The sequence below is a fragment of the Trachymyrmex septentrionalis genome, unplaced genomic scaffold (genome assembly GCF_001594115.1).
Source record: "Trachymyrmex septentrionalis isolate Tsep2-gDNA-1 unplaced genomic scaffold, Tsep1.0 scaffold132, whole genome shotgun sequence".
In the NCBI taxonomy this organism is placed as follows: Eukaryota; Metazoa; Arthropoda; class Insecta; order Hymenoptera; family Formicidae; genus Trachymyrmex; species Trachymyrmex septentrionalis.
The window spans coordinates 1,045,986-1,068,710 of record NW_017304461.1 but is presented as its reverse complement, the minus strand read 5'-3'; the positions used below and the strand labels follow the sequence as shown (position 1 = coordinate 1,068,710).

At 29.8% G+C, this 22,725-nt stretch overlaps 2 protein-coding genes across 4 annotated transcripts in view; both read right to left on the bottom strand.

The window, feature by feature from the left end:
* The window catches only part of LOC108757100 (xanthine dehydrogenase/oxidase-like), a 19,838-nt gene extending 8,953 nt beyond the window's left edge, over positions 1-10,885 (bottom strand). The window contains exons 1-4 of one of the 3 annotated variants that reach the window (XM_018501450.1): positions 10,683-10,885; positions 1,194-1,279; positions 773-822; positions 242-422 (exon numbers count right to left, since the gene is read on the bottom strand). In XM_018501450.1, coding sequence (XP_018356952.1) covers positions 242-422; positions 773-822; positions 1,194-1,195 — 233 coding nt within the window. In that variant the 5' untranslated portion in view covers positions 1,196-1,279; positions 10,683-10,885. Of the gene's footprint in view, positions 1-241; positions 423-772; positions 823-1,193; positions 1,346-10,682 lie in introns of those variants that run through there. The other 2 variants (XM_018501449.1, XM_018501451.1) reach the window with 2 other exon arrangements.
* A 2,836-nt stretch (positions 10,886-13,721) lies between these two features.
* The window catches only part of LOC108757103, a 16,698-nt gene continuing 7,694 nt past the window's right edge, over positions 13,722-22,725 (bottom strand). The window contains exons 10-22 of the mRNA XM_018501467.1: positions 22,058-22,397; positions 21,194-21,238; positions 20,990-21,115; positions 20,562-20,711; positions 20,347-20,475; positions 19,623-19,807; positions 19,303-19,411; positions 18,506-18,727; positions 16,742-16,956; positions 15,559-15,775; positions 15,266-15,461; positions 14,040-14,142; positions 13,722-13,967 (exon numbers count right to left, since the gene is read on the bottom strand). Of these exons, the coding sequence (XP_018356969.1) occupies positions 13,818-13,967; positions 14,040-14,142; positions 15,266-15,461; positions 15,559-15,775; positions 16,742-16,956; positions 18,506-18,727; positions 19,303-19,411; positions 19,623-19,807; positions 20,347-20,475; positions 20,562-20,711; positions 20,990-21,115; positions 21,194-21,238; positions 22,058-22,397 (2,187 nt within the window). The 3' untranslated portion in view covers positions 13,722-13,817. The remainder of the gene's footprint in view (positions 13,968-14,039; positions 14,143-15,265; positions 15,462-15,558; positions 15,776-16,741; positions 16,957-18,505; positions 18,728-19,302; positions 19,412-19,622; positions 19,808-20,346; positions 20,476-20,561; positions 20,712-20,989; positions 21,116-21,193; positions 21,239-22,057; positions 22,398-22,725) is intronic.

Genomic DNA, 22,725 nt, shown 5'->3' with positions numbered 1-22,725 from the left:
ATAAAAAAATATTTGTTTAATTAAAAAAAATTATACTTAATTTAAATATTATTTTTTTTAATCGAATAAATATTTCTTTTCTGTAAGCAAATGGTCCCATTAGTAATATCTAAATAAATATTTATTAAAATTCCATAAATTTTTTTTCAGGGTATTTTCTAACGAGAAAAGAAGTGTCATAAAGTTTCATTAATTTCTTTTTTTAGGGTAAAATTTAAATATAACATCTCGATTGATTCACCCGTCGCAGATTAGTATTGGTACGAGACAGGAGTTTACAGCCATTATCTTGCCCTTGATTTCCGCAGTCACGATACAGGCGCCGCAGCCACCCTCGTGGCACATCGATTTTGTGCCGCGAAGTTTCGCATAATCGCGAATGTAGACGTTGAGGGACGTATCAGCCGGTATGTCCCCCGATACTGAAAGCGATTGTAAAATTAAAACGATAGTTATGGTTCAGATATGTAGAAAGTACAGATATGAGTAATATAGGATTTTAATTTGATGCGAAATTTTACAAAAGCCCACCATAATTAAATCTTTACAGTTGAATGTTTAAAGCATCACAATTAAATTTTCATAGCTGAAATGTAATGGTTCTGCCAACAACGTAACTACATTTTCCTGCATATATAATTATATTACGTGCATATAATTAAATTCTACAGTTTCTACCGTCATGTAAATAACGAAATTAGTTATCTTGCTGTTTAATAGAATTGTAACTTTTCACTTTTAATTATATGTTATAAATTTGAAGAATACGTACTCGTGTGTGGTGTTCCATTTATAATAAATTTAATGGATTTTTCACTCTCCCTGTGAAACATAAATTAGATTGAATAAAATGTTAACATTATTATCAATTGAGGAAGTATAACATGGATGTTACAGAATATATATAAATTATTTTATCACTTTTTAGTTTACTATTTAATTTACTATATATATAATTTAGTTTACAATATAACTGAATAATAAGTGAAAAGTATTTATCTTACAACTTTTATCGTAAAATATAATACGCTTTGCTTGTCTTAACGCCGAGACGCTATCGTGTTTCCAGATATATGTCTAGAGTCGAATGTTTCCGAAAATGAATAAAGCTGAATACGGATTTATATTGATTATGTCGCATGACGTATAATATGACGTGTATTATAAATTTTTTGACAATATTTAAAACTTACATTATCGTTGTTCATCAATTGTGCCAATGCACGTACTGGTAATCCTTGGTTCACCAATTAGTCTTAATTATTAGATATTCGTACGCCTTTTGAAATACGAAGAAATGATAATGAGATAATTATCAGATATTTTATAAAGAGTATATTCAAAAAATATCAATTTGTATTCCTAGAATGATAAGTAAGAACATTAGGTAAAGTATTTTTTTTATAATTGTTTAGTTGTAGAATCTGATTCTAACATTAATAAATTTTAATTTGTTAGGAAACTAATAAAATCAGGATATATATCTTTTAAAATATTAGTTCGAAAAAATACAAAATTATCAATACCTAAAAATAGAGGGAATATTAATAGAAATTATTTTAAATCTTGATTTTAAATCATGAGAGAGAGATAGCACTTGAGAACGTTGTTCATTGCTGCTTGCTAAGCTCATGAATAAAAAGAAGATCTTGAAATTGGGCTTTTAAAATGATAAACAATAACGCTTTCAAATTCAAGATTCTATTCCTATTTTTTTAGATATTACTCCTTATTTTTTAATTACTTTTTTACTTTTTTTATCAAGCAGAACATGAACTATTAGAGATAAGAACATTTACGTGTTTTATTAGTAGAAAAAAAAGAAATTAATATATTCATAATAACACATGTCATAAATTTACTAAATGTTTAATAGCTTTATAGCTTATATTTTAAGTGCTATGATGATTTTAATATTTCCCCGATAAATTTAAATTTCTTGAACATCAGAACCAGATTCTGTAGCTTAAAAACTGTACAAAAAACATATTACTTTTAATTGCTAAGATTAGCACTTTTTTAACGTCCTTGCTTTTCACTTTGCATCAAGCAATAATTATAGCAGTAAAGATGAATGCGTGCAAGCAAAAATATATTGATGCATCATTCTTGGAATGAATCATAAATAAGTTTATAGACATAGTATATCATGATGATTTAAGTTATTAGCGCAGATGTGAGAAAATGATTTTTTTATAGTTATTGAATGAAGAAATTTTGAAAATTTTGCATTGTGCACGTGTGGGATGAATCATTAAAATCTTTAACCATCACTTAAAAAAGCATGAATTATCAAATACAAGTAGATAAATAGTAAGTACAACAAGTAAAATTATTTTTGGCTTGAATACAAATTTATTAAAAAAACGATATGACATTTAGCATGAATCGTATTTTTGGCATGATCCCATCATTGCTGAAAAAGTCTCGCAATTTTGAGAAAGATATTTCTTCCTCTATCAATTATTATGAGATTATTAATATTTTAAGACAAATTGTAAGATTTATGAGTATTCAAACAAGCATAATATAATGCTGCTGTTTACGAATACGTTGCATATCAGACAATGCATCTCACATTCAAGCAACTGTCTATTATTGTTTTCTAAATGTAATAAATACGAGATAAGAATTTATATTTATTGTAATTGTACATATTTTTACATCTTTTGTTATCAAGATTTGTTTTTTTATTAAATTGTCTTAAGATTAGAGTTGCCATATCCGTCCTTTTTTTCCCCCGGACATCATTTTCTTGTAGGACGTTCGAAGACATTCAAAGGAATTTTCCAAAAGTGTTCTAAATAATTACCTCAAACACTTTGACAAATCCTCCTAAAGAAGAGGACGATGTCCGAGGAAAAAAGACAGATGACAGCCCTATATGAGACAGAAAGGCTGTTAATTGTAATTTATTGCCGCAAATCAACACGCGAGATTAATTCAACAAAGAAGAGGATATAAGAATATTAATGAGGAGTTGTTGCCTCGAGCCATAAACTTACTCAGCACAGTGTAACATTAATTTGCGAGAAAAATAAAGAAAAGATTCTGCAAGATTATATGGAATTATGAGTATGATTTAATGCTGTAGAGTAATCTCTAGAACGTCATATAATTATCGTTTAATTTCAAGTTTCTCATATAAAAAAAGAATTTTATTTTAAATCTATAATACGCATACATGTCTCACAATGTTATTTTATGTACATATAATATCTTCTTTTTTCTTTATGTATACAATATGTAATTCAAAGATATCAGAAAGTTTGCATAGGAAAATAAGGAGTGGATCAAATCGAATCAGATATAATGAACAAATATATAACATAGCTTTTTAGGCTTTTATGGATCTTATTTTTAAAGATATCATAGAAGATTTGCGGGTTATCGCCATGTTCAAGATGAGGAGCGCACTGATCGAGGAGTCTTTTACTCTTGAGTTATATATTTGTTGATTATATTTTTGTGACTGTTTTTTCCGTATCCTTAATCTTGCTTTATTATTAATTATTTTGTGCTATTAAAAATGCTATCGTTTTTTATTATATATTTATTGTTAGTATAGTATTTTATATTATTAGTATTATTATTCCTTTATATATATATATATATATAGCGTAAAATAAATATCTCTTAATTATAATATACTATTTTTAAGACTATCTAATATTAACTATTTTTGTTTCTTTGGAATTTATTGGTAATATTTTATTATTTTTAACATGTACAAATTCTATTGCATATATTTCATTAAAATATGTTTGAGAAAAATTAATAATAATATTAGTATAATAGCAATAATTTATTATTTTTCTATAATTATTAAGTTATACATATCTACAATTATCTCATGACATAAACAATAATATTCATGAAAAATATTTAAAAGGAAAACTTAAAAGGAAAGTATACAAAATTATTATTTCAACATCTAACATTGACCGTATTATAACAGTGCAGAAGAACTTTTCTTACAATTAATTGATTTATTCATACAATGATCTTGATTCTAAGTTTTTTTATAAAAAAATTTTTAAAAATATCTCGTAAACTACTAACTTTTTTGTAAACGTACTTTTATGTATGAAATAATGAGATAAAACAATTGATGTAAAGAAAACATATATTAGTTGCTTTTTAAAAATTATGCAATTTGCAATATATTTTTAAATATATTGTAAATTGCAATTTATCTGAACGTATTTTTAATTTGGTCTTAGCTTGGAAAGAGGGAGAAAAGGGGGGTATAATTATATATACATTTATAATAATAAAATGTATATATTAACGTATAAAATATATATAAAGAAAGAAATTAATTAATCACACTCACACACACACACACACACACACACACACACACACACACACACACACACACACAAAATTAATTGTATATAATAGATTTAAGTATAGAAAATGGCAGAAAATCGGAGATCTGAGACATGAAATAGCGTACTAAAATGACAAGATCAAGATCAATATAAAAAAAAGGTTTTGAATATATCGTGTTTTACAATGTAGTTTAGTAATGGTATATTAACCAGGCCCAGCAACTGTAATGTGGAATCGTGGAGTACTCCACACCCAAAATTTAACTTAGTATGGAAATCCACACCAAAGGAATCCAAGAATTAGATTTAAAATCAACTGTGACCTTTTTAAAAAGTTGTACATGAACGCCAACTCAAATATTTGTGATAGTAGTACAACTGCGGGCTTAATACAGATTCAACTTTTAGAAATAACTTATTGGCCGTGTGCCGTATGCTGTTATCTGTAAGAATTGTCTAATCACAGTCGAGCATTTCTCTCTTACAATTGAATGAAAGGGGAATACTCGATTAATCAATTCTTACAAATTATGGCATATGGTTACGGCCAATATATATGATTTTTTACTGACTGTTAGCATCGCAATTCGCAATTGTAAAAGAAGGGAACAAATAGCACAAAATAAAAAATAAAATAAAAATAAACAATCCATAACAAGACCAATAAGAGTCACAGGCTCTCTCTCTCTCTGATGAAGGTGTCAACAATTAAATTCTGTACTATTAATCAATTGTGTGGAATCTTCTGTATTTTAAACATTTCGGCTCCCTTCGGACTCCTCTTTAGCAATACACATATCAAATCATTTCATTGAGTTTTTCATTAAACATGAGTCATAAACAGGTTCCCAATTTAAGTGGATTCTGATCAGACATATATGAAATTAAAATTGAGTCAATAAGAAAAAAACATATCCAAGCAACTCACCTAAAAAGGAAAAGCTCAACATGTTTCTGAAGCTTTGGAACTTTATATTAAATAACAATTATTTCGATTTATAACTGTCTCAGTTTTGTACATATTAATGATTTATAAACCTTCCTCTCCGAGTAGTCAAAAGCGTTAGCGAACAATTTATAATTATAAAAGGACAAATCGAGACACTAAAAAACCTATTTGTGACTCATGTCTAACGGAAGACTCAATAAAATGATTTGATGTATGCATTGTTGAGGATGACTCCAAATAGAACCGACTTAAAATAACCAAATAGAATCGATTTAAAATAAAGAAGACTTCACACAATCGATTAATAGTACAGAATTTAATCGTTGGCACTTTCATCAGCCTGTGATTCTTATTGGCCTTGTATGGATTGTTTATTTTTATTTTTAAGATTTTGAGTCTGTAAAGTTTAATAAAAAATAAAAAAGGTCGCCATTTTGTACTCTTTCCTTTCTTTTTTTGTTAATCAAAAATTCCACAATAGTAAATTGCAGACCTTGGATATAACAGGTTTTCTAATAGAAACGAGGAATAGGAAATGAGAAAAAATGGGGACAGAATGATAGATCAAAGTCGAGTATTCATAATGTTGTCATGTATGCATAGTAAGTACACGGAAAGAATTTTTTCTTAGAGTTTACCCTGAAAATATGATAATCGTGGGACAACATTGTATTTCCAAGAATTTTAATGTAAATCTTCCTCATTTATTAATAAAACTACAATAAAGTATAAAATAAGTTCGATTAATTTTACTAAAGTGTATGGTAAAAATCTTTAAAATATTGTGTTGTACCACAACTACCATATTTTCGGAGTAAATTTTAAAACAAAATTCTCTACGTGTAGAAGAATTTCGAAAAACCAGAACTAAAGATTAAAGGAAAGGATATATATAAAAAAATAGATACTTGAAATAAAAATTTTTTTTAACATGCAAACATGACAATCAAGTGATTTTTTTCGATTTGAAATACTGCGTATGTAGTAGCAAAACATGCGATCTAACGAGTTTATATAATCATACTTGTTACAATCCATTCGTAAGATGCATAATTCGTCACAAAAGCATTTATGCGCTGTGATCGCATGATTAATGGTCGCCAATGTCATTAACAAATAATAGAGTAATTTTTCTTTTCTAAGAGTAACCATATAATGCTCGTTTTTTCTTCTTTAAATAATAACATAACGATCAATTTTGTCATTTGCGACGTAGTAGAATCAGTATTCACCTTGTAAGAAAATTGTTTGGACGCGTCGTTAATACGTCCTATATACTCATATTTTGTGGTATTAATGTATTCAGATTCGTAAATGACATGATTATTGTACGGAAATAACTAAAGATCGTAACGCTGACAAATGTTGATAACTCACATCCGTAGACAATATCTAATCTTAACTGTACAATTTTGCAATGTAATAGTAACTAGTATCTATATTTAAGCGCACTGCAAGAAACACAATTTAAAATGAATCTGTGAACTTAAATTTTGCTAATCTTAAAAATCTCAAATGACAATCGATTTTATAATGTATTACTTTTTGTCCCTTCTTAATTATGATAAAATAATAATTGAGTTTTAAAGTTGTGAAATTTCAATAATTCAATAACTTGTTTTCTTTAACTAGAAAAAAGATTTAAGATTACTTTGTTATTATTATGTGCAAAAAAAATATATATATATACACATAAAATATAATACATAAAATTATCATTATTATTATTTTTTTTTTATATATTATTATTTAGTACACGTTTTTAACTTTATCATGTTATGCAATTTACTTTAATTCGTTTGTTGTTCTATACAACAAAACTGATCGAAGATTAAGAAGAATTCGCTCTACGAAGATTGCGAAACAATTAGTCATTTGTTTTTTATTATTTAGCTTAAGAATAAAAAAATTATTGCAGACTTGTTTTTTATTGTATGCACTCATTTCTCGATATTTCCAAGTCTACTACAAAAATACATGAAATATTCTCGTTGCATTTGCTCAACAATGTATCGATTTTTTTCTTGCACAAATCGGATGCATACACAGATGAGAGCGTTAAATAATTAAACTGGATAAAAAATTGATATCTCTATATCGACTCCATTTACATGTTCGATATTGAAAATATAGGAAAAACGTATAGACATATAAATGACTTTTCGTATGATGTATCTCAAAATATGAGTTCACTGAAATTGTATCAATTTCAGTTTTTGATACCTATTTCCCCCCGATAAATGCTACAGCTAGATAAAAGAAGAGATACAAATATCAGAAAGCTGTGAAGAAAGCAGGAAACAGATTGAAACATTGACACACTCATATATCACAAATTATTTTATAATCTCGATAAAAATGTTTCATACATATAGTTTTGCATATGTAAATGGTTATATATAATTATACATAATTACACACAATTATATTCATTCAAAGATATCAAAAAATTTGCGAATTATTGCGAATATATATAAATACTTTTTATTTATTGCTAATGCCAACATTTCGTGACTTTGCCATTCACTTCATTAGGATAAAGAGCGCACTAATACTGTGCGCTTTAAAGTTCTAGTAATGCAAAGGTAACCTCCATTTTCGACTAACTATATCATATACCAATAATACTAACAAAGCGCTTAGTGGTCTACAAATCACTAGGTCGAAATAACGGTCAAAATGGTAAATAGGAAAGTTGTTTCGAAAGACATTTCGGCTCAAATGAAAGGATTGTGCTACTTTGATATATCTAGAGTTTTAGTGCGCTTCTCACCTTAGTAAGGTAAAATGAACAGTAAGGTTCACGAAATGTTGATATTAGCAATGAATAATCCGCAAACTTTCTGGCATCTTTGAAGATAATATAAAAGCCTAAAAATAATTATGTATACTAGTATAAAAACTAAAAGCTATAATTATACATAAAAATTTTTTTACTGAAATTCAAACTTTAACTTTTTAAAGAAAGTTTGTATTTAATGTGAAAAATGCACTTCTTATATACGCTATTGTGTTAAACTCTCGTTGCGATTATCAAGTTTTTCATATTTCCGATGCATATTGCATGCCTCGTAGAAAATATATCGACGTTTCGACATTTCAACGTTTCTATCCTGAATTCACAATCGAGCCGAGCAGTCGATTTCGCTTATGACTTTGTTGTTCATCGATTCCATTTATCATAACTGAAAGTCGATAGTATCGAGTTACTTTAGCAAAACGAAATAGGCATTAACTACGATTATTCTTTTGTGAAGCAAAAAATGTTACATAACGAAAAAAGATGAAATTATGCTCATAAAGGCGAAGAAGAATAATATTGCAGTAGAATTGAATTAAATACTAATAAGAGAAATTCGTAGAATCGCTTCATTTTTCACTGATATAGTTTTTATTATTCTGAAGAATACAGGAGTCCAGTCATTTGAACTTGAAACATTATTGTTTTTCTGTGTAATTTATTATTTTATTATTAATGATAAACGTCAAACGATTGTCTCGAGGAATGTAGACATTATTTTGAACATTCTATTGATGTAAGAGAAAATTAGCATAGAACATTTAGGTAAATTTGTAAACAGTATGCATTTCTTCGAAAATGACTTGCATATTTTTTCAAGTATCGTTTAAAGATCGTTTGATGAAAAAGTACAGATCGCTCAACAAGCAATGTTTTTATCACGTAACGTGTATTTAAGAATGTTGCAAGATGAAAGTTAGAAATCGCTGTCATTATATTACGTAACAAATTGCACGAATTATAAAGGCGTAACTGCATTTATTTTTTACATTTCCAACACAAGCAGAAGCATAAGCACACATAGATACGCAAGATAAAAACAGTCGCGGAGCAATTAAACGTTACGAAGCAGTTTACGTGTCACTGTTGATTACGAACTTTATTCTGCAAATGGAAGTTTAACTGTTCTTGCGTCTCATTATGTAAACAATTCTTGCAAAGAAATATAGTAGAAAAGAAGACATAAGAATGATCGAGGAAAGAGTATTTTTATTACCACATTAAAATTGCAAAGTGTAAATTAAAAAGCCTGACGTCGTTATAATGAGGATCGATAAAATTCTTAAAACTAGTTGCTGCTATAAAATAGAATGAAATATAATTTAAATTTTAAGCGTGTGGGCATAAATCGGACTACGGTTTAAATTTAGAAAAAATGTTTTTTTAAGTAAACTTGTTAAGCAATCTTGCGTTAAAACTCAAATTGCGAAATAATTTATAATTCGTGATGATTCACTATTTATATAAGATTCGCGAAGATTTATCATTCGTGTAGTATAGATCTTTATACGATTCCCAATTATACAATTATATAATTTTATTCATAATTTTTTATTTAATACAATAATAATACCTATTAGAGCCAGGTTGTCAGGACATCTTGTGTTGATTCTACTAGATATTGTTATTGTATTGATTTACATCAATTGAGAAAAATCTTAAAAAAACCTATTTTAATTATATTCTTATTTAATATGATAATTTAATAATAAGAAAAATAACGATAGCTCAAACAATTAAAAAGTTAAGAACATATAAATATTATGCAATAATATTGTTCGACTAGAAGAATTAACTGATTGCATACATCCGTTCACTTTGACCGATGCCTGAAAATGTTTCAGTGTATCACCAAGGAGAAAATTTTTTAATTAACCAAGTGATGTGAGCAATCGAGGCTTGCATGATTGGTCATTAATCGTAGTGTTCACACTCTTTTATTTTTTTTGTCAAAAAGAAGTCATTAGTGTAAATTCAACGAATACATCTACACACTATTCGCGAATCTCATACGAATAGCAAATTTCAAATTACAAATTTCGCATAGTCCGACATTATTACAATTTTATAACTTTTTTTTTAAGTTCTTGTAAAGGTCATGATCTTTGAGAACTCGAAATTATTACCGATGAGAACAGATTCGTGGTATCTTATTGAATTTGTATTTTACATGGACAAAATTCAAAAGTTCATTGTTATGATATCCATACATGAATGAAACTGTAATTTCATTAAATAATTTTTCCTCAAAATTAATTCAACATGAAATTTTATGTTTAACAGGGAGATAAAATTAGAAGATAGGATAGAATTCATGTGAATAAATTCACATCAATTTTCTCTTTATGAAATCTATGTTAAAATTTGGATATCTTGATTTGTCATTCATCACACATTACATATAGATAGTATGTCAATGAATTTTTGTCAACATAGTAAAATACATGGATTTAATGTAAGCACTTATTCTTATCGAGATAGAGATCTCTGTTCCCGATCGTAATGTTATAACGACCTCAGCAAAGCAATCAAGCGTAATAAAGTATTGTATAACAAGGAAAGTGTTGAAATATAATTATCACTTCCGAAGACTTACTTCAAAGTACTGACGGTTGTACCCATAACCGAACCGCGAGCTGGTGCCGATAACCGAGCAATGTCGTCACGTCTCCGATCTTCTGCAGAGATAAGCCTAGGCTAACTTGCTCAACAAGGACCGTACGTATAATTCTACTGGAGCCGAGCTCGTAACCGAGCTCGTGAACGTGACGAGACTTGTCTGTCGATCCTACCGCGGTCGTATTTATAACCGTACTGTTTTATAACCGTACTATATATAATAATTTCACGTTCGCCATGCTCCCCTTCCATATTACTATGAAATAGTAAGAGGGTGATGATTAATGTTATCAATTCAATCACACACACATAACACACACACACATACACACACACACCTCGATTTATGTTTTATCATCGCGGAACCTGTAAAAATCGACAAAAGGGTCGGAAGTGCAAAGGATCGTATCTGCAAGGGAAGAGCGGAACGCGTCAACGGTTTTGTCTCATTGCAATTGCTTCTCGTGAGCATAGACGCGTTTGATATTGTAACTGTGAAGATTCAATCAAAGATGAGTCACAAAGTGTTAATTCATCATTGCAATCAATTGATCTCTTTTGTTACATAACTATATACAATAATATATCACATCTACACTTTATCTATCCAAACTTTGAACGATAAGAAAAATGTTATCTTATAACGTAACTACTTATTTATGGAAGATAGTAATGTTGAAACTAATATGTTAACGCCCATTTTAACTAATCTTTGATATTATCTGTTTAATGAATTAATGCCTTGCATTGTAAGCCATGCACTAGATCTCGATGTGAAGTATTTCCTTTATTTAATTTCTCATACAAACTCCAAACGTTTCGATCCTAGTTCGGATCTTTTTCAATGTCAGAAATTTACATTCGCGAAATTATTGTTTTTTCTGATACACTATACAGTAATGAATGAAAACATTACAATATATTACTAATAAACAAGTATTACAATATATTACTAATAAATAAAGTAACTCTACTCATATGATTATCTGTTTACATAAACGCGAGCGTAAATATATTCGCAGAATGTATTTACGCTCGCATTTAACTACTCGCAACTAACAGTGACATTATCACTATTATTAACGTTATTATCGATAACTATAACAGTAACATCAATGTTGTAATTTCTCACGTTATAATTAACATCAGCTGCGTTCAGCGGATTCAGCAGTTGAGTGAGCTGCTATTGATGTATTCTTCCGGATCCAAAATGCTGATTGGGTGCTTTAAAAGAATACATCAATAACAGCGAGTGGTCACTCAACTGTTGAGTCCACTGAACGCAGCCAATAATATATTTTCTCATTCAACAATATAACTGTTATATACAACATGTGTTACGTTACATTTATATTTTATGTTATATTTATATTTTAATATGTTGAGAAATTATAACACTAATAATTATTTGTTTTCTGCAAATGATTGCATACTGATGTTGCTGTTAGTTTAGGTTCTGCGAGTATATCGCATGCTAATTTAATAAATTTGAGAAGAAATTTACTCAGCAATATTTAATGTATATTTTAGTAAATTTATTCTTCTTTATCTTTATCTTACAAAGGGAGGCTCCGGAGTGACCCTCACTAATTTCAATGAAACTTGGCAGGGTATGTCCCCTGAATAAAAATCACCCTTCATTTGAGTGTAGACTGTCTACCGTTTCCAAGATATTTCAATATTAAAGTTGGTAACGACATTTTCTTTAGAGTTTATTAGAAAGTTCATACTCGAGTATTTGTACTATTTATAACGTAGTGATGGAAACGTTCTCCAATGTTTCGTTGATATTCCGCTCTGTTTACATTTTTTGTAGTTATTCTCAAAACGTTTTTAATAACACCTCAAATATCAAATAGATAATTCATATCGACACTTTGTATCAATTTGTAAATAAACACTTTGTATCAATTTGTAAATAAACACTTTATATCGAGCAGATAATTAATAATACTTCGTATCAAGCGTATATACAGCTAGAGTATATACAGCTTATTATGAATATTGCGTTAAAATGAAGGAAGTGATTATCATATCCACTACGCTACAAATATTCGAGTATGAACGTTCTAATAAACTCTAAAGGAAATGCCGTTGTCATTTTTAATATTGAGATATCTTGAAAACGGTAGACGTCTACGCCCAAATGACAGGTGATTTTTATTCAAGGAAACACACTCTACAATCCTATAAGCCAAGTTTTATTGAAATTGGGTCATTCCAGAGTCTCCCCTTGTTAGCAAAATTATTTAAATTGTTCAACATTGTTAATTTTAAACGAAATATATATGAGAAACAGTAGAATGGTGGCAATCATCTAAAAAATGTATTAATATGTTAATTTTAAATTGAATTCTTCTCAAATTTGTTGTAGAATCAGATAATAGGATCATAGTTTTGAAGAAAACCTATTAAAATAATTATTAAATATATTAAATTTTTATTTAGTGATATATAAGAAAATAAAGTAGTTTTTATCAATGTAGCTTATTAGATCAGAGCAATCATCAGGCTGTCCCAAAAAAATTTCAGAAAATAACATTAGTTATTATAGTACATTATTTTAAATAAATTTTAATTTTTTATAATAATAAAACATTAGATAAAAAGTAATACATATTACTCATTAGAATTCTTATAAGATAACCGACTGAGCGCCATGACTGTTCTCTTTTCATTTACTCAGCAATTATAATGATTTTATTTTTAAAATTTAAATTTTCTGTTATTAATTAAGTAAAAGGATGTTATATATAAATAATGTACATTATATAATAAGGCTATCGATAAATGATAACTAATTATTTTAAAAAAGAAGTTTATACGCATTTTCTCTTATATATATTTTTGTCCTTATTACATATCCTCTTAAAAGTACAATTTTAAAAATTATGTTACGATTATACATGATTCTGTATTATTTTGCACGATTATACTTAAATGTAAATCTGATGGTTCTTAGCATCATTATAATTTCTGAATTTGTTAATAAGCAATAATTATACCCATTGACTAATCTCGTTTAAACTGTTTTATTTTTGGCACGTGTTACAAGATAAATACGCTCGCGAAAAGGCTCGAAGGGAGAGAACTCGTTACACGTCAAACTTGTTTAATTAACGTTCTCGCGGCGATTAGTGATGCTCCTACGTGCATTTCTTCGAGGTACATGCGTGTATCGTGAAGATGGTTCCCTCTCAGTTACCTCCTGCCATTTCACGGGATAGGCTAATCGATTGCCTTTATTCCATGTGTATAACTCCTAAAACGAAATGGATTACACGAAAGCGAAACAACAAAATAGTGGAAGACTCTATCTCGGTAAAACACGTACCTTAGTCTTATGATTATAACTAACTGCCGTGGTTTTATGGTACGGATTCGTAAACGACAAGTTTACATCCAGCGTCGTATTTTTGTAGAGATCGAAGGCGAATCTAAGAAATTCGGTCGAGTTACGAATAATAATAATTTTTAGGTAAGAAAGGAGCAAGTACAAGTATATAGTACAAATATTTTACGAAATTATTCGTGGATATATCGCTCTCTTATTTTAAAAGTGAACATAATTTAAAAAATTAAAGTTCTAAAAAGCAAGAAAAATTATTTCTTCACTCGACATAAATTATTAATTAATCAAATAATATCGTAAAGGAATAGAGGATTATCTTAACATAATCAAATGACATTTTTATGAGTTTTGTTTCACGAACTCTTAGAATATCGCCCTTTTTAAAGATATTTTAAGGATTTAAAATATTTCTAAACTATCCTTTAAGTTGTAATATTCTATTAAGTTGTAAAAGTTCTAACAATTTTTTATTTTTTATAAAACTAAATTAATTTAGTTTTAATGATTAATAAAATAATATTTAATTGGCTGTCTCATATTATAGTTTAATTTATTCATAAACGGTCTTGTTTTATAGTCTTAGAATAATATTTAACTCATTTGTGTAATAACTTGAAAACACGTTTTTAAAAATATGTCACTGTTAAAATAAAGGAACGATATTTTGAAAGTAATAAAGGCACAATCCCACATTCTAAATTCTTTGGAGTAGAAGATATCTGAAGAGTGAAAATTGAATCAGTCTTGAAAAAGAGTGATTTAATTTCCAATCTTGAATGCCCATTTCTACATGTGTGATCAACTAACCCTTCATCTTTCTCTCTCTCTCTCTCTCTCTCTCTCTCTCTAGTTGTAAGAATTAAAAAAAAAAGAGCAATTTGAGAGATTAAAATTAATCTACATTGATAGAAACAGGCAGAGAGTGAGATTTCACTCTTGAGATTTATTCTAAAAGTTTTACAAAACAACAAATATTGAATATAACTCATAACATAGATGTAAAATAGTATATGTTATCTATTGTATATTAACAGTTATTTACAATTATTATAGCAGTTATCTATGTTTGTTGGGAATAAAGATTAAAAGTGATATTAAGGATAATAGAAAACATTGAAAATCCAAATATCCAAGAATTTTTATGGGATATGTGTATACGATTATTGCATACGATTATAGTTTTAAGAGCAATTTGTCACTCGCGTTACCGTATCTCCATAGTATCATCGGTGACACTGCGTATAGCATAAAGCACGCCTCCTGCAATAAACATCTCTCCATAGCGACGGTGATCGATACTGATATTCCACGCGTACTGAATGATCATTTTAGTGGGATCCATTTTCACTACCACCGTATTTTTACCACTACAATTAGGGGATAATGGGTAAATGACCCACAAACCTGCAGAAACGCCACATATTGTATTGTCATGCCACAATGGTTCCGTTTTATGTGGAAATAAATATTTTTAATCATTCAATTTGTCTGCAGATTTTACCGTTTTCATCTACGTTGAAATCCGTGTAGGTAAAATTGCGCGTATAAAGGTAGTTCTGGCCGTCGACCTCCAAGCACGGAAGCTGCATCTCGCATTCGGGAGAGAGCTGCTTGCACTTCTGATGATCCGAGGACGCGTAGAGATCGTATCGAAGGACCGTCGGTCGATTAAAGGGATTGTAGAAAAACGATTTATCGTAAACTACATGTCCATTACCCTGGAAGAAAATGTCGATCGCAAGCTCAATTCTCGCTTCAGGCATTTTCCATGTTTAGATGTTAAAATTTTCTAAAGAAAATATGTGCATGCCCTTATTTTATCGTAATGTTATAGCTACTTTTAAAACTCTGGGAATTGTGTAACTAACTACACGATTTTTCTGAATATGTATTTAAAATTGTATTTAGTTAGATACAATCTGATCTGAAAATAATTTCGTTGGATCATCAAAATAATTATCTAGAACTCTCAAGCATGATAAGTAATGTAGAAAGTTTTATATTCTAGTAATCAACTTGAGTATTATTTGATTATTTTAATGGTCCAATAAAATTATTTTCAAATCAGTATCTAGCTAATTTTTAAAATTCTTTTAGCAAAATTTTTTCCGTGCATAAAAAAATGATTTATTAAAATATCTAAAAAAAATCCTACACTGATTATATAGAAAATTGGGATGAGTTGGGATCAGTGGAATGACTTTATTTCTACGTATACGAAAGAAAATGTGAAGTCTAAAAAAGCTATAGGCTTTCTTCTGAAAAAGGTTTCAATTTGTATAAAAAGTCCGAGAAATTTTCTGAAAAGTTCTAAAATTAATCAGAAATTTAAAAAAATGTCGGAAATTTACTTAAACGTTTGAATACTGAAAAATTATGAATACTGAAAAAATTTATGAATAATTTTGATCCTTTATATAGGAGAAAGATCCTTTATATAGACACAGATCTGAACATAATTTTGGATCATCAGTAATGTAGGATTCTCAAGATGAGTAGTGTTGCAAAAAGTTTCAACATTCTATGTAGTAACCGACTTGAGCGTCCTACTTAATTATTTGAATAATCCAAAATTATTTTTAAATCGAAATCTAGCTAAATTTTTTAATTCTTCAGTAAAAATTGTTCTTTCCATGAACAATAATTAAAAGTATCTCGTTGTCTGTTATTCTTAAGTCGCCAACCTGGAAAGGATGGGGTAATTTTATCTCGTTAAGCGCCGTATTGTTCTTGAAGTCTTCCTTCGATTTGTATTCATAGATGTAGGATGTATCGTTGTGGCGAGTAACCCAAAGTCTGTCGGGCATGATATCGTTGGACGCGTCGTGCATCCAACTTCCGTAGTGATCGTCCATGTTTCCTTTCAGCACAGGTTTTCCTATAGCTTCTATAAAACCCTCTGCGAATTTACCAACGTCGCTTATTAACTTTTACGTCCTTAAGTCGGGAGAGTTCACGTGATCGTTTTTTAGTCCGCGATATTACGGGCACTCGTGTTTGACAGGAGTGCCGTCAGTTCGTTAATTACGTAAACTTCCGCGATATTACGACCCTTTAGTCATTAATTCACGGGGGAAGGGGAAGTTCTCCGCTGTGTACTTGACCCGCCATATGTACGCGCTCGTACGAAGGTAGATAAATTAAAAGTTAAATCAAAAATAAATTTCAATCAGTCATGTAAAATTTATAAAATGAATATCTTAAATATTAAATATTTTTTTCCAGCGCAGCTATCCAGATCAAAAAAAGTGAAATAGTGATTGCTTTTTATGCATGGAAAGAACAATGCTAAAATATCTTAAAATTTATCTAAATATAGATCTAAAAACGACTGTTCAAGCTAGTTGCTGATGTCAAAATTTTTTTGCAGCACTAGTCATCATGCTGAATTTTCTACATAATTATTTTCATGGTCCAATAAATTTATTTTTAAATCTAGCTAAATTTTTTAGATACTTCAGCAAAATTGTTCTACGTGAAAATGTGACCCTTCAGGGATTAATATAAAAATAACACTACTTATCAAATTTTCAAATTAATTAAGAACATTTAAGCGAAAGAAAAATAGCATTTACTCTTATTTTTAACTGGTCTATCTAAATCAAACATATAATTGCATTTGCTTTGGCGCCCATGCTTAAGCTTTATTTCATCCTTGTTAATTAAATATTTAAAAAAGACACATTCTTACAAGCGCTGTGAGCGCCAATGCGAACGCAGTCATAGCAACATATTACATTATCTAAATAAAGCAAAGAGATAAATACACTCATCAGATAATAAAAAAATATATAAAATTTTTTAAACTGCAGCAAAAAACAAAAACGTATGTTCTTTAAATCTACGAAAAATATATGTAATCTATACGAAAGTTATATTGCCTTTTAATTCCATCTATTTGAAAATTAAAAGAGACAAACTTAATACCGACAGACTAATACCCAGTTAGCAACATTGAATGAATAGCAATCGTTTTCGGAGACAAACACATAAATAGACAACAAAAACATAAATAGAACGCTTACGTTTTACAAATCTCATGTCAATTCAGGAAAAAAAAGTGACAAAGAGTGACTTAAGTGACTGGATGGCAGCGCTTCATTCAGAGCAAATTTTTTTTCCTAATTTCTATTTATTTCGTGAGGCTAAAAATATATTACTAATAAATTTATAAAGAATCGTCGAGAAGATACCCTTTTCGTTTTACATTATTAGTTTCTTATTTTATTTTATTGTATCGATTGACAAGAATTCTCGACAAATATTATCCGTTTGCTAAATATGTACATATATAATGCATATATATTATACTAAACCTATGTTATATTGAGAAATGTACATTACGTTATGTATGCGTTTACACCGAAGCTTTGCACCTCTAGAATTAATTGATCTACCTTGCGCAAGAACGCCGTTGGAATACATTAGTTAGAATTGATTAAACGTACCAGTTGACCGCGGCGGCGGTCGCGTAATATTAATATCGCTCAACGGTTGAACATGCAGATGGTCTATTATATCTGTGTATGTGCACTTTGGGCACGTCTTGCAGGTTTCTTGCGAAGGGATGCACAATTCTTGCTCCTGATCGACGCTCATGGGCATAGGATGGCCGTATGTTACGTGCTCCTCCTTTCTGGATTTGTATTTCTCGACGTCTTTTATGTCGTCTAGCATTATTTATTACCATCAATTAGAAAATTCGATTAGCAGAATTACTTTCTAGAGATAGGCGTTAGGATCAATCTTAAAAAAAATTATGCTGAAAAAAATCAAGAGGCCGATTCTGTATTTCTTAACGACAGTTGATGCGTCATTGCACAGCTTTTTTTACATAATATCTGCGCAACGACATCAACGATTGTCATTAAGAGTTACAGAATTAGTCCCTAAATTTTCAATCTCAAGAAAATCTTTAAATTATACAATGGATATAGAACGTGCTTTTCACATTTTCAACATTTTATTGATATTTTTATTTGTATATCATTTATCAATATTTTGTATCGATCTTCTTGTTTCATTTGAAGGTTGAATTGGAAATGCGAGTAATAGTATATTATATTTTTGCCTGGAAACATTATGCTATAAGATAATGTAGAATAACAGTGCACATTCTCACAAACTCGGAGGCTTCCTTCTATATCCTTCATGTTGTAATTAATTAGTAATTCCGTAATGGCTCTTTAGAATTCTATTATTAATGCAAGGAGAAATACGAGGTAATACAAGGTAAAAGACAAACCGTCTACTATAAAGGATCCCTTGACAGTGTCAAAATCGTTTTTTGCCACGCAGTGGTAAGTCCCATGATCCGATGTAGTCACTCTCGCGATTCTCAGCTTCATCTTCAGCTTTTCAGAATAGTTTCACGTATTGTAAGACACCTCATTTGTTGCTAACGTATAGCAGACGAGCAGGAACGATTTATTATCGATATTTATACGATAAAATGTGCAAGTTACTTATTAAAATAAAAAAGAAGGCTCTAAGAAAATCGCGTAAAAAACGATATAACGTGCGCGAATTTGGCGGAAGTCCACGAATACGAGTTCGACGGGTTACCTTGTAATTATCACGCCTGTCGTAAACCTCCGTTCTGTACTTATCCGACATTTTCAGGCGTCGACCATCACTGCGTTCCCAGTATACCACCGGCTCAGGAAAGCCTTCCACTTCGCATTCCAATGTCGCTGGATTTTGGTTTCGTACAAGTACCACTTGGTTACGTATACGAATGAATGGCGCAACTGGAACGCGATCGATTATCAATTTTACCTACATCTGTGCCTATTGATTCGTGCAAAACTGGTTTTCTTTCCGAGTTATTCTAATAATACCAAAACTCAGAAAATATTTATGCGTATTATCTCGCTATCGCATGCGAAATTTTTTCGAACTTTTGAAGGCATTACTATCGCGCATTTTTCGTATTTACAGTGAAATATATACATATATTAAAAGTAAAAAGTAGAATAAAGAAATTTTATATGCAGCGTTTTAAAATATGAAATTCCAGAATAAAGTAATAATTAATAAGGATCTAAAGTTTTCCATAAAAATTTGTTTAAAATGTATAAAACATACATTTATTTGTTATTATTTTATAGTATATTTATATATATTCTTCTTTTTAATTTAATTATGTAAGAAACTTTATCGTCAACATTATTATATATACATACAATACTTTAATTTTTATTTTACAATTTCCATATTTTAAAATAATATATTATTAAATATCAAAAAATATATATATTCCTTTTAATTGAGATTAAAACATGCTTACATTTGACTTGAAGCTTGAACCTCTTGGATCGTGCCGGAGGTATTCCGTTATCAGCATTGCACATATAGTCGCCCATGTGTTCCCGGTTCACCAGACTGATATTGAACGTATGGCCCGTAACTGAGCTCACTAGAGTCGCAAGATTTATGAGAAGGTTTGTTAATTCCGCTTCATCTGTTCGTTACTTATGATTGAATTAAAGAGTCCGTTTATACCATGCCAAGGGCCCATCGGTATCATGGAACCGTCTATTTTCGTCCATTGTATAACAGGCTGAGGTTTCCCACTCGCGGCACATCTCAGCCGTATTTTGTTGCCTTCTTGCACGGAAATCACGCCACTTGAATTTAACGACGGTGTAATCTCTGTAAAACGTCAATTTTCAAAGATTGTGAATCTTCGATAAAAATGCAGATAGGAGATACGCAATTACGATAGTCAATGTGATGGAGAGTTATTAAATTTGCCTTGCGGTAATATAAAACATATATGATATAATGTATACACAATATAAAATAATATAATAAATATAATGAAGAATGTGTAAACAAATGCAGTTTTGTATGTTTACAATTCAATACCTTATTAAAAAGGAAAAAAAAAACAATGATTTTGCTAAGATAATGAAAGCAGTAGTTCTTACCTACGATGGATGGCGGTATTAATATGTCATTCTCGTTGTAATCGTTCATGTTTATTTTGTATGCTTGTATGCCTGATTTGCCATCCTTTCCAGGTGCTCCTGGATGACCAGGTGGACCTATATCTCCTAAAGCATGAATAAGTTGATTAGTGAAATATTTATAAAATGAAGAAATAGTGATAGTGATCTAGTGATGTTACTTACCGCGAGATCCTGGTGGCCCTTGAGGTCCCATTTGCCCTGATCTTCCTATATAAATACAAATCGTTTAATCAATCTTTCATTTGTGAGGTATTACGACAAATATTTGTACTCTGCTAATATTTATAATATTACATAATTTACAACTTAATTAAAGAGTTAATTAAAAATTTTAACATAAAGACAATGTATCTTACAAACTTAAGTTAGTAAACTAAATCTACAATTTAGAGAAGCAAAAAAAAATTTAATTCAATAATAAATTAAAAAATTGAATTAAATTAAATTAAATGTTTCTCTCTTCTCTTTCTCTCTCTCTCTCTCGCAATTAATTATCGCGCAAATTAATATCCATTTTTTAAATTAAAATGTATTATAATAAAAAGTAAAAAAATTTGGCTCGTAATTGTTGAATATTGATACGCATTGTAGAAAGGATAATTTTTATGTAAAATTTTTAGTTTGGTATTTGTACACGGAAAAAAATGGTTTTACTGAAGTATTAAAAAATTTAATTAAATACATATCTGAAAATAATTTTGTTGGACTATCAAAATAATTATATGTAGGATGTTCAAGCTGGTTAAATGTCAATGTTTTATAAAACAAAAATGTCACTTCTTGCAACATTGCTCGTTATACTCGGGTTTCCTACATAATTATTTTAATGACCCAATAAAATTACTCATACATTACAGACTCTGCAATATTGCTACAATTTTTGTGCAACTTTGTGCTAGGGATATGAATTCAGATCTATATATATCTATATTTGTAGTACATCAGTAAAGTGCATTTTCTCGCACAATTTCTCTCAAAACTTCGATTGCAATTTACATTATCAAGTAATTATATATTCAAACGTACCGTCTGTTCCGTTTCTTCCAGGCGATCCAGGCAATCCGTTTGCACCTGGCTTACCGTTGCTTCCAGGTACGCCGTCCAAACCACTTCTACCGGGAATGCCGTCCAAACCAGGCTCACCCGGCACCCCATCTCTCCCGTCGAAGCCCGGAGGACCAATGTCACCCTTAGATCCTCTGGCACCAGGATGACCGGGCTGTCCTGGCGGTCCTTTCGGACCTTCCATCCCTGGGACACCCGGCAAACCTTGTTCGCCAGGAGGACCTGGATTTCCGGGTGCGCCGGGGAGACCCGGTGGACAATATTTTGCGGATGAACGGCAAAAATTCTCGATCGCGTCGAACTGAAAGGCAGACAAATAGATATGTTATAAAATGCTCGATTTTATGGCATGCGTATAAAATGAAAAAATAAAATCTTATGTATTATATTAAAATTTTTTATACTGTAGTTATTTCTATTGTAGTGAAATATTTCCGTTGCCTGATTCTGCGAGCGTTTTGAAGTTTTTGGAATCTTTAGCTATTTTCTTTCTCATGTAACAATGCATTTGAAATATTTAAATTAAAAACGAATTATCTCTATGAATATATCTTTATTTAAAATATAAAGTATGATTTTATATATTATACATAAGATATTTAATTCTTTAATTAAATTTTATTCTTATA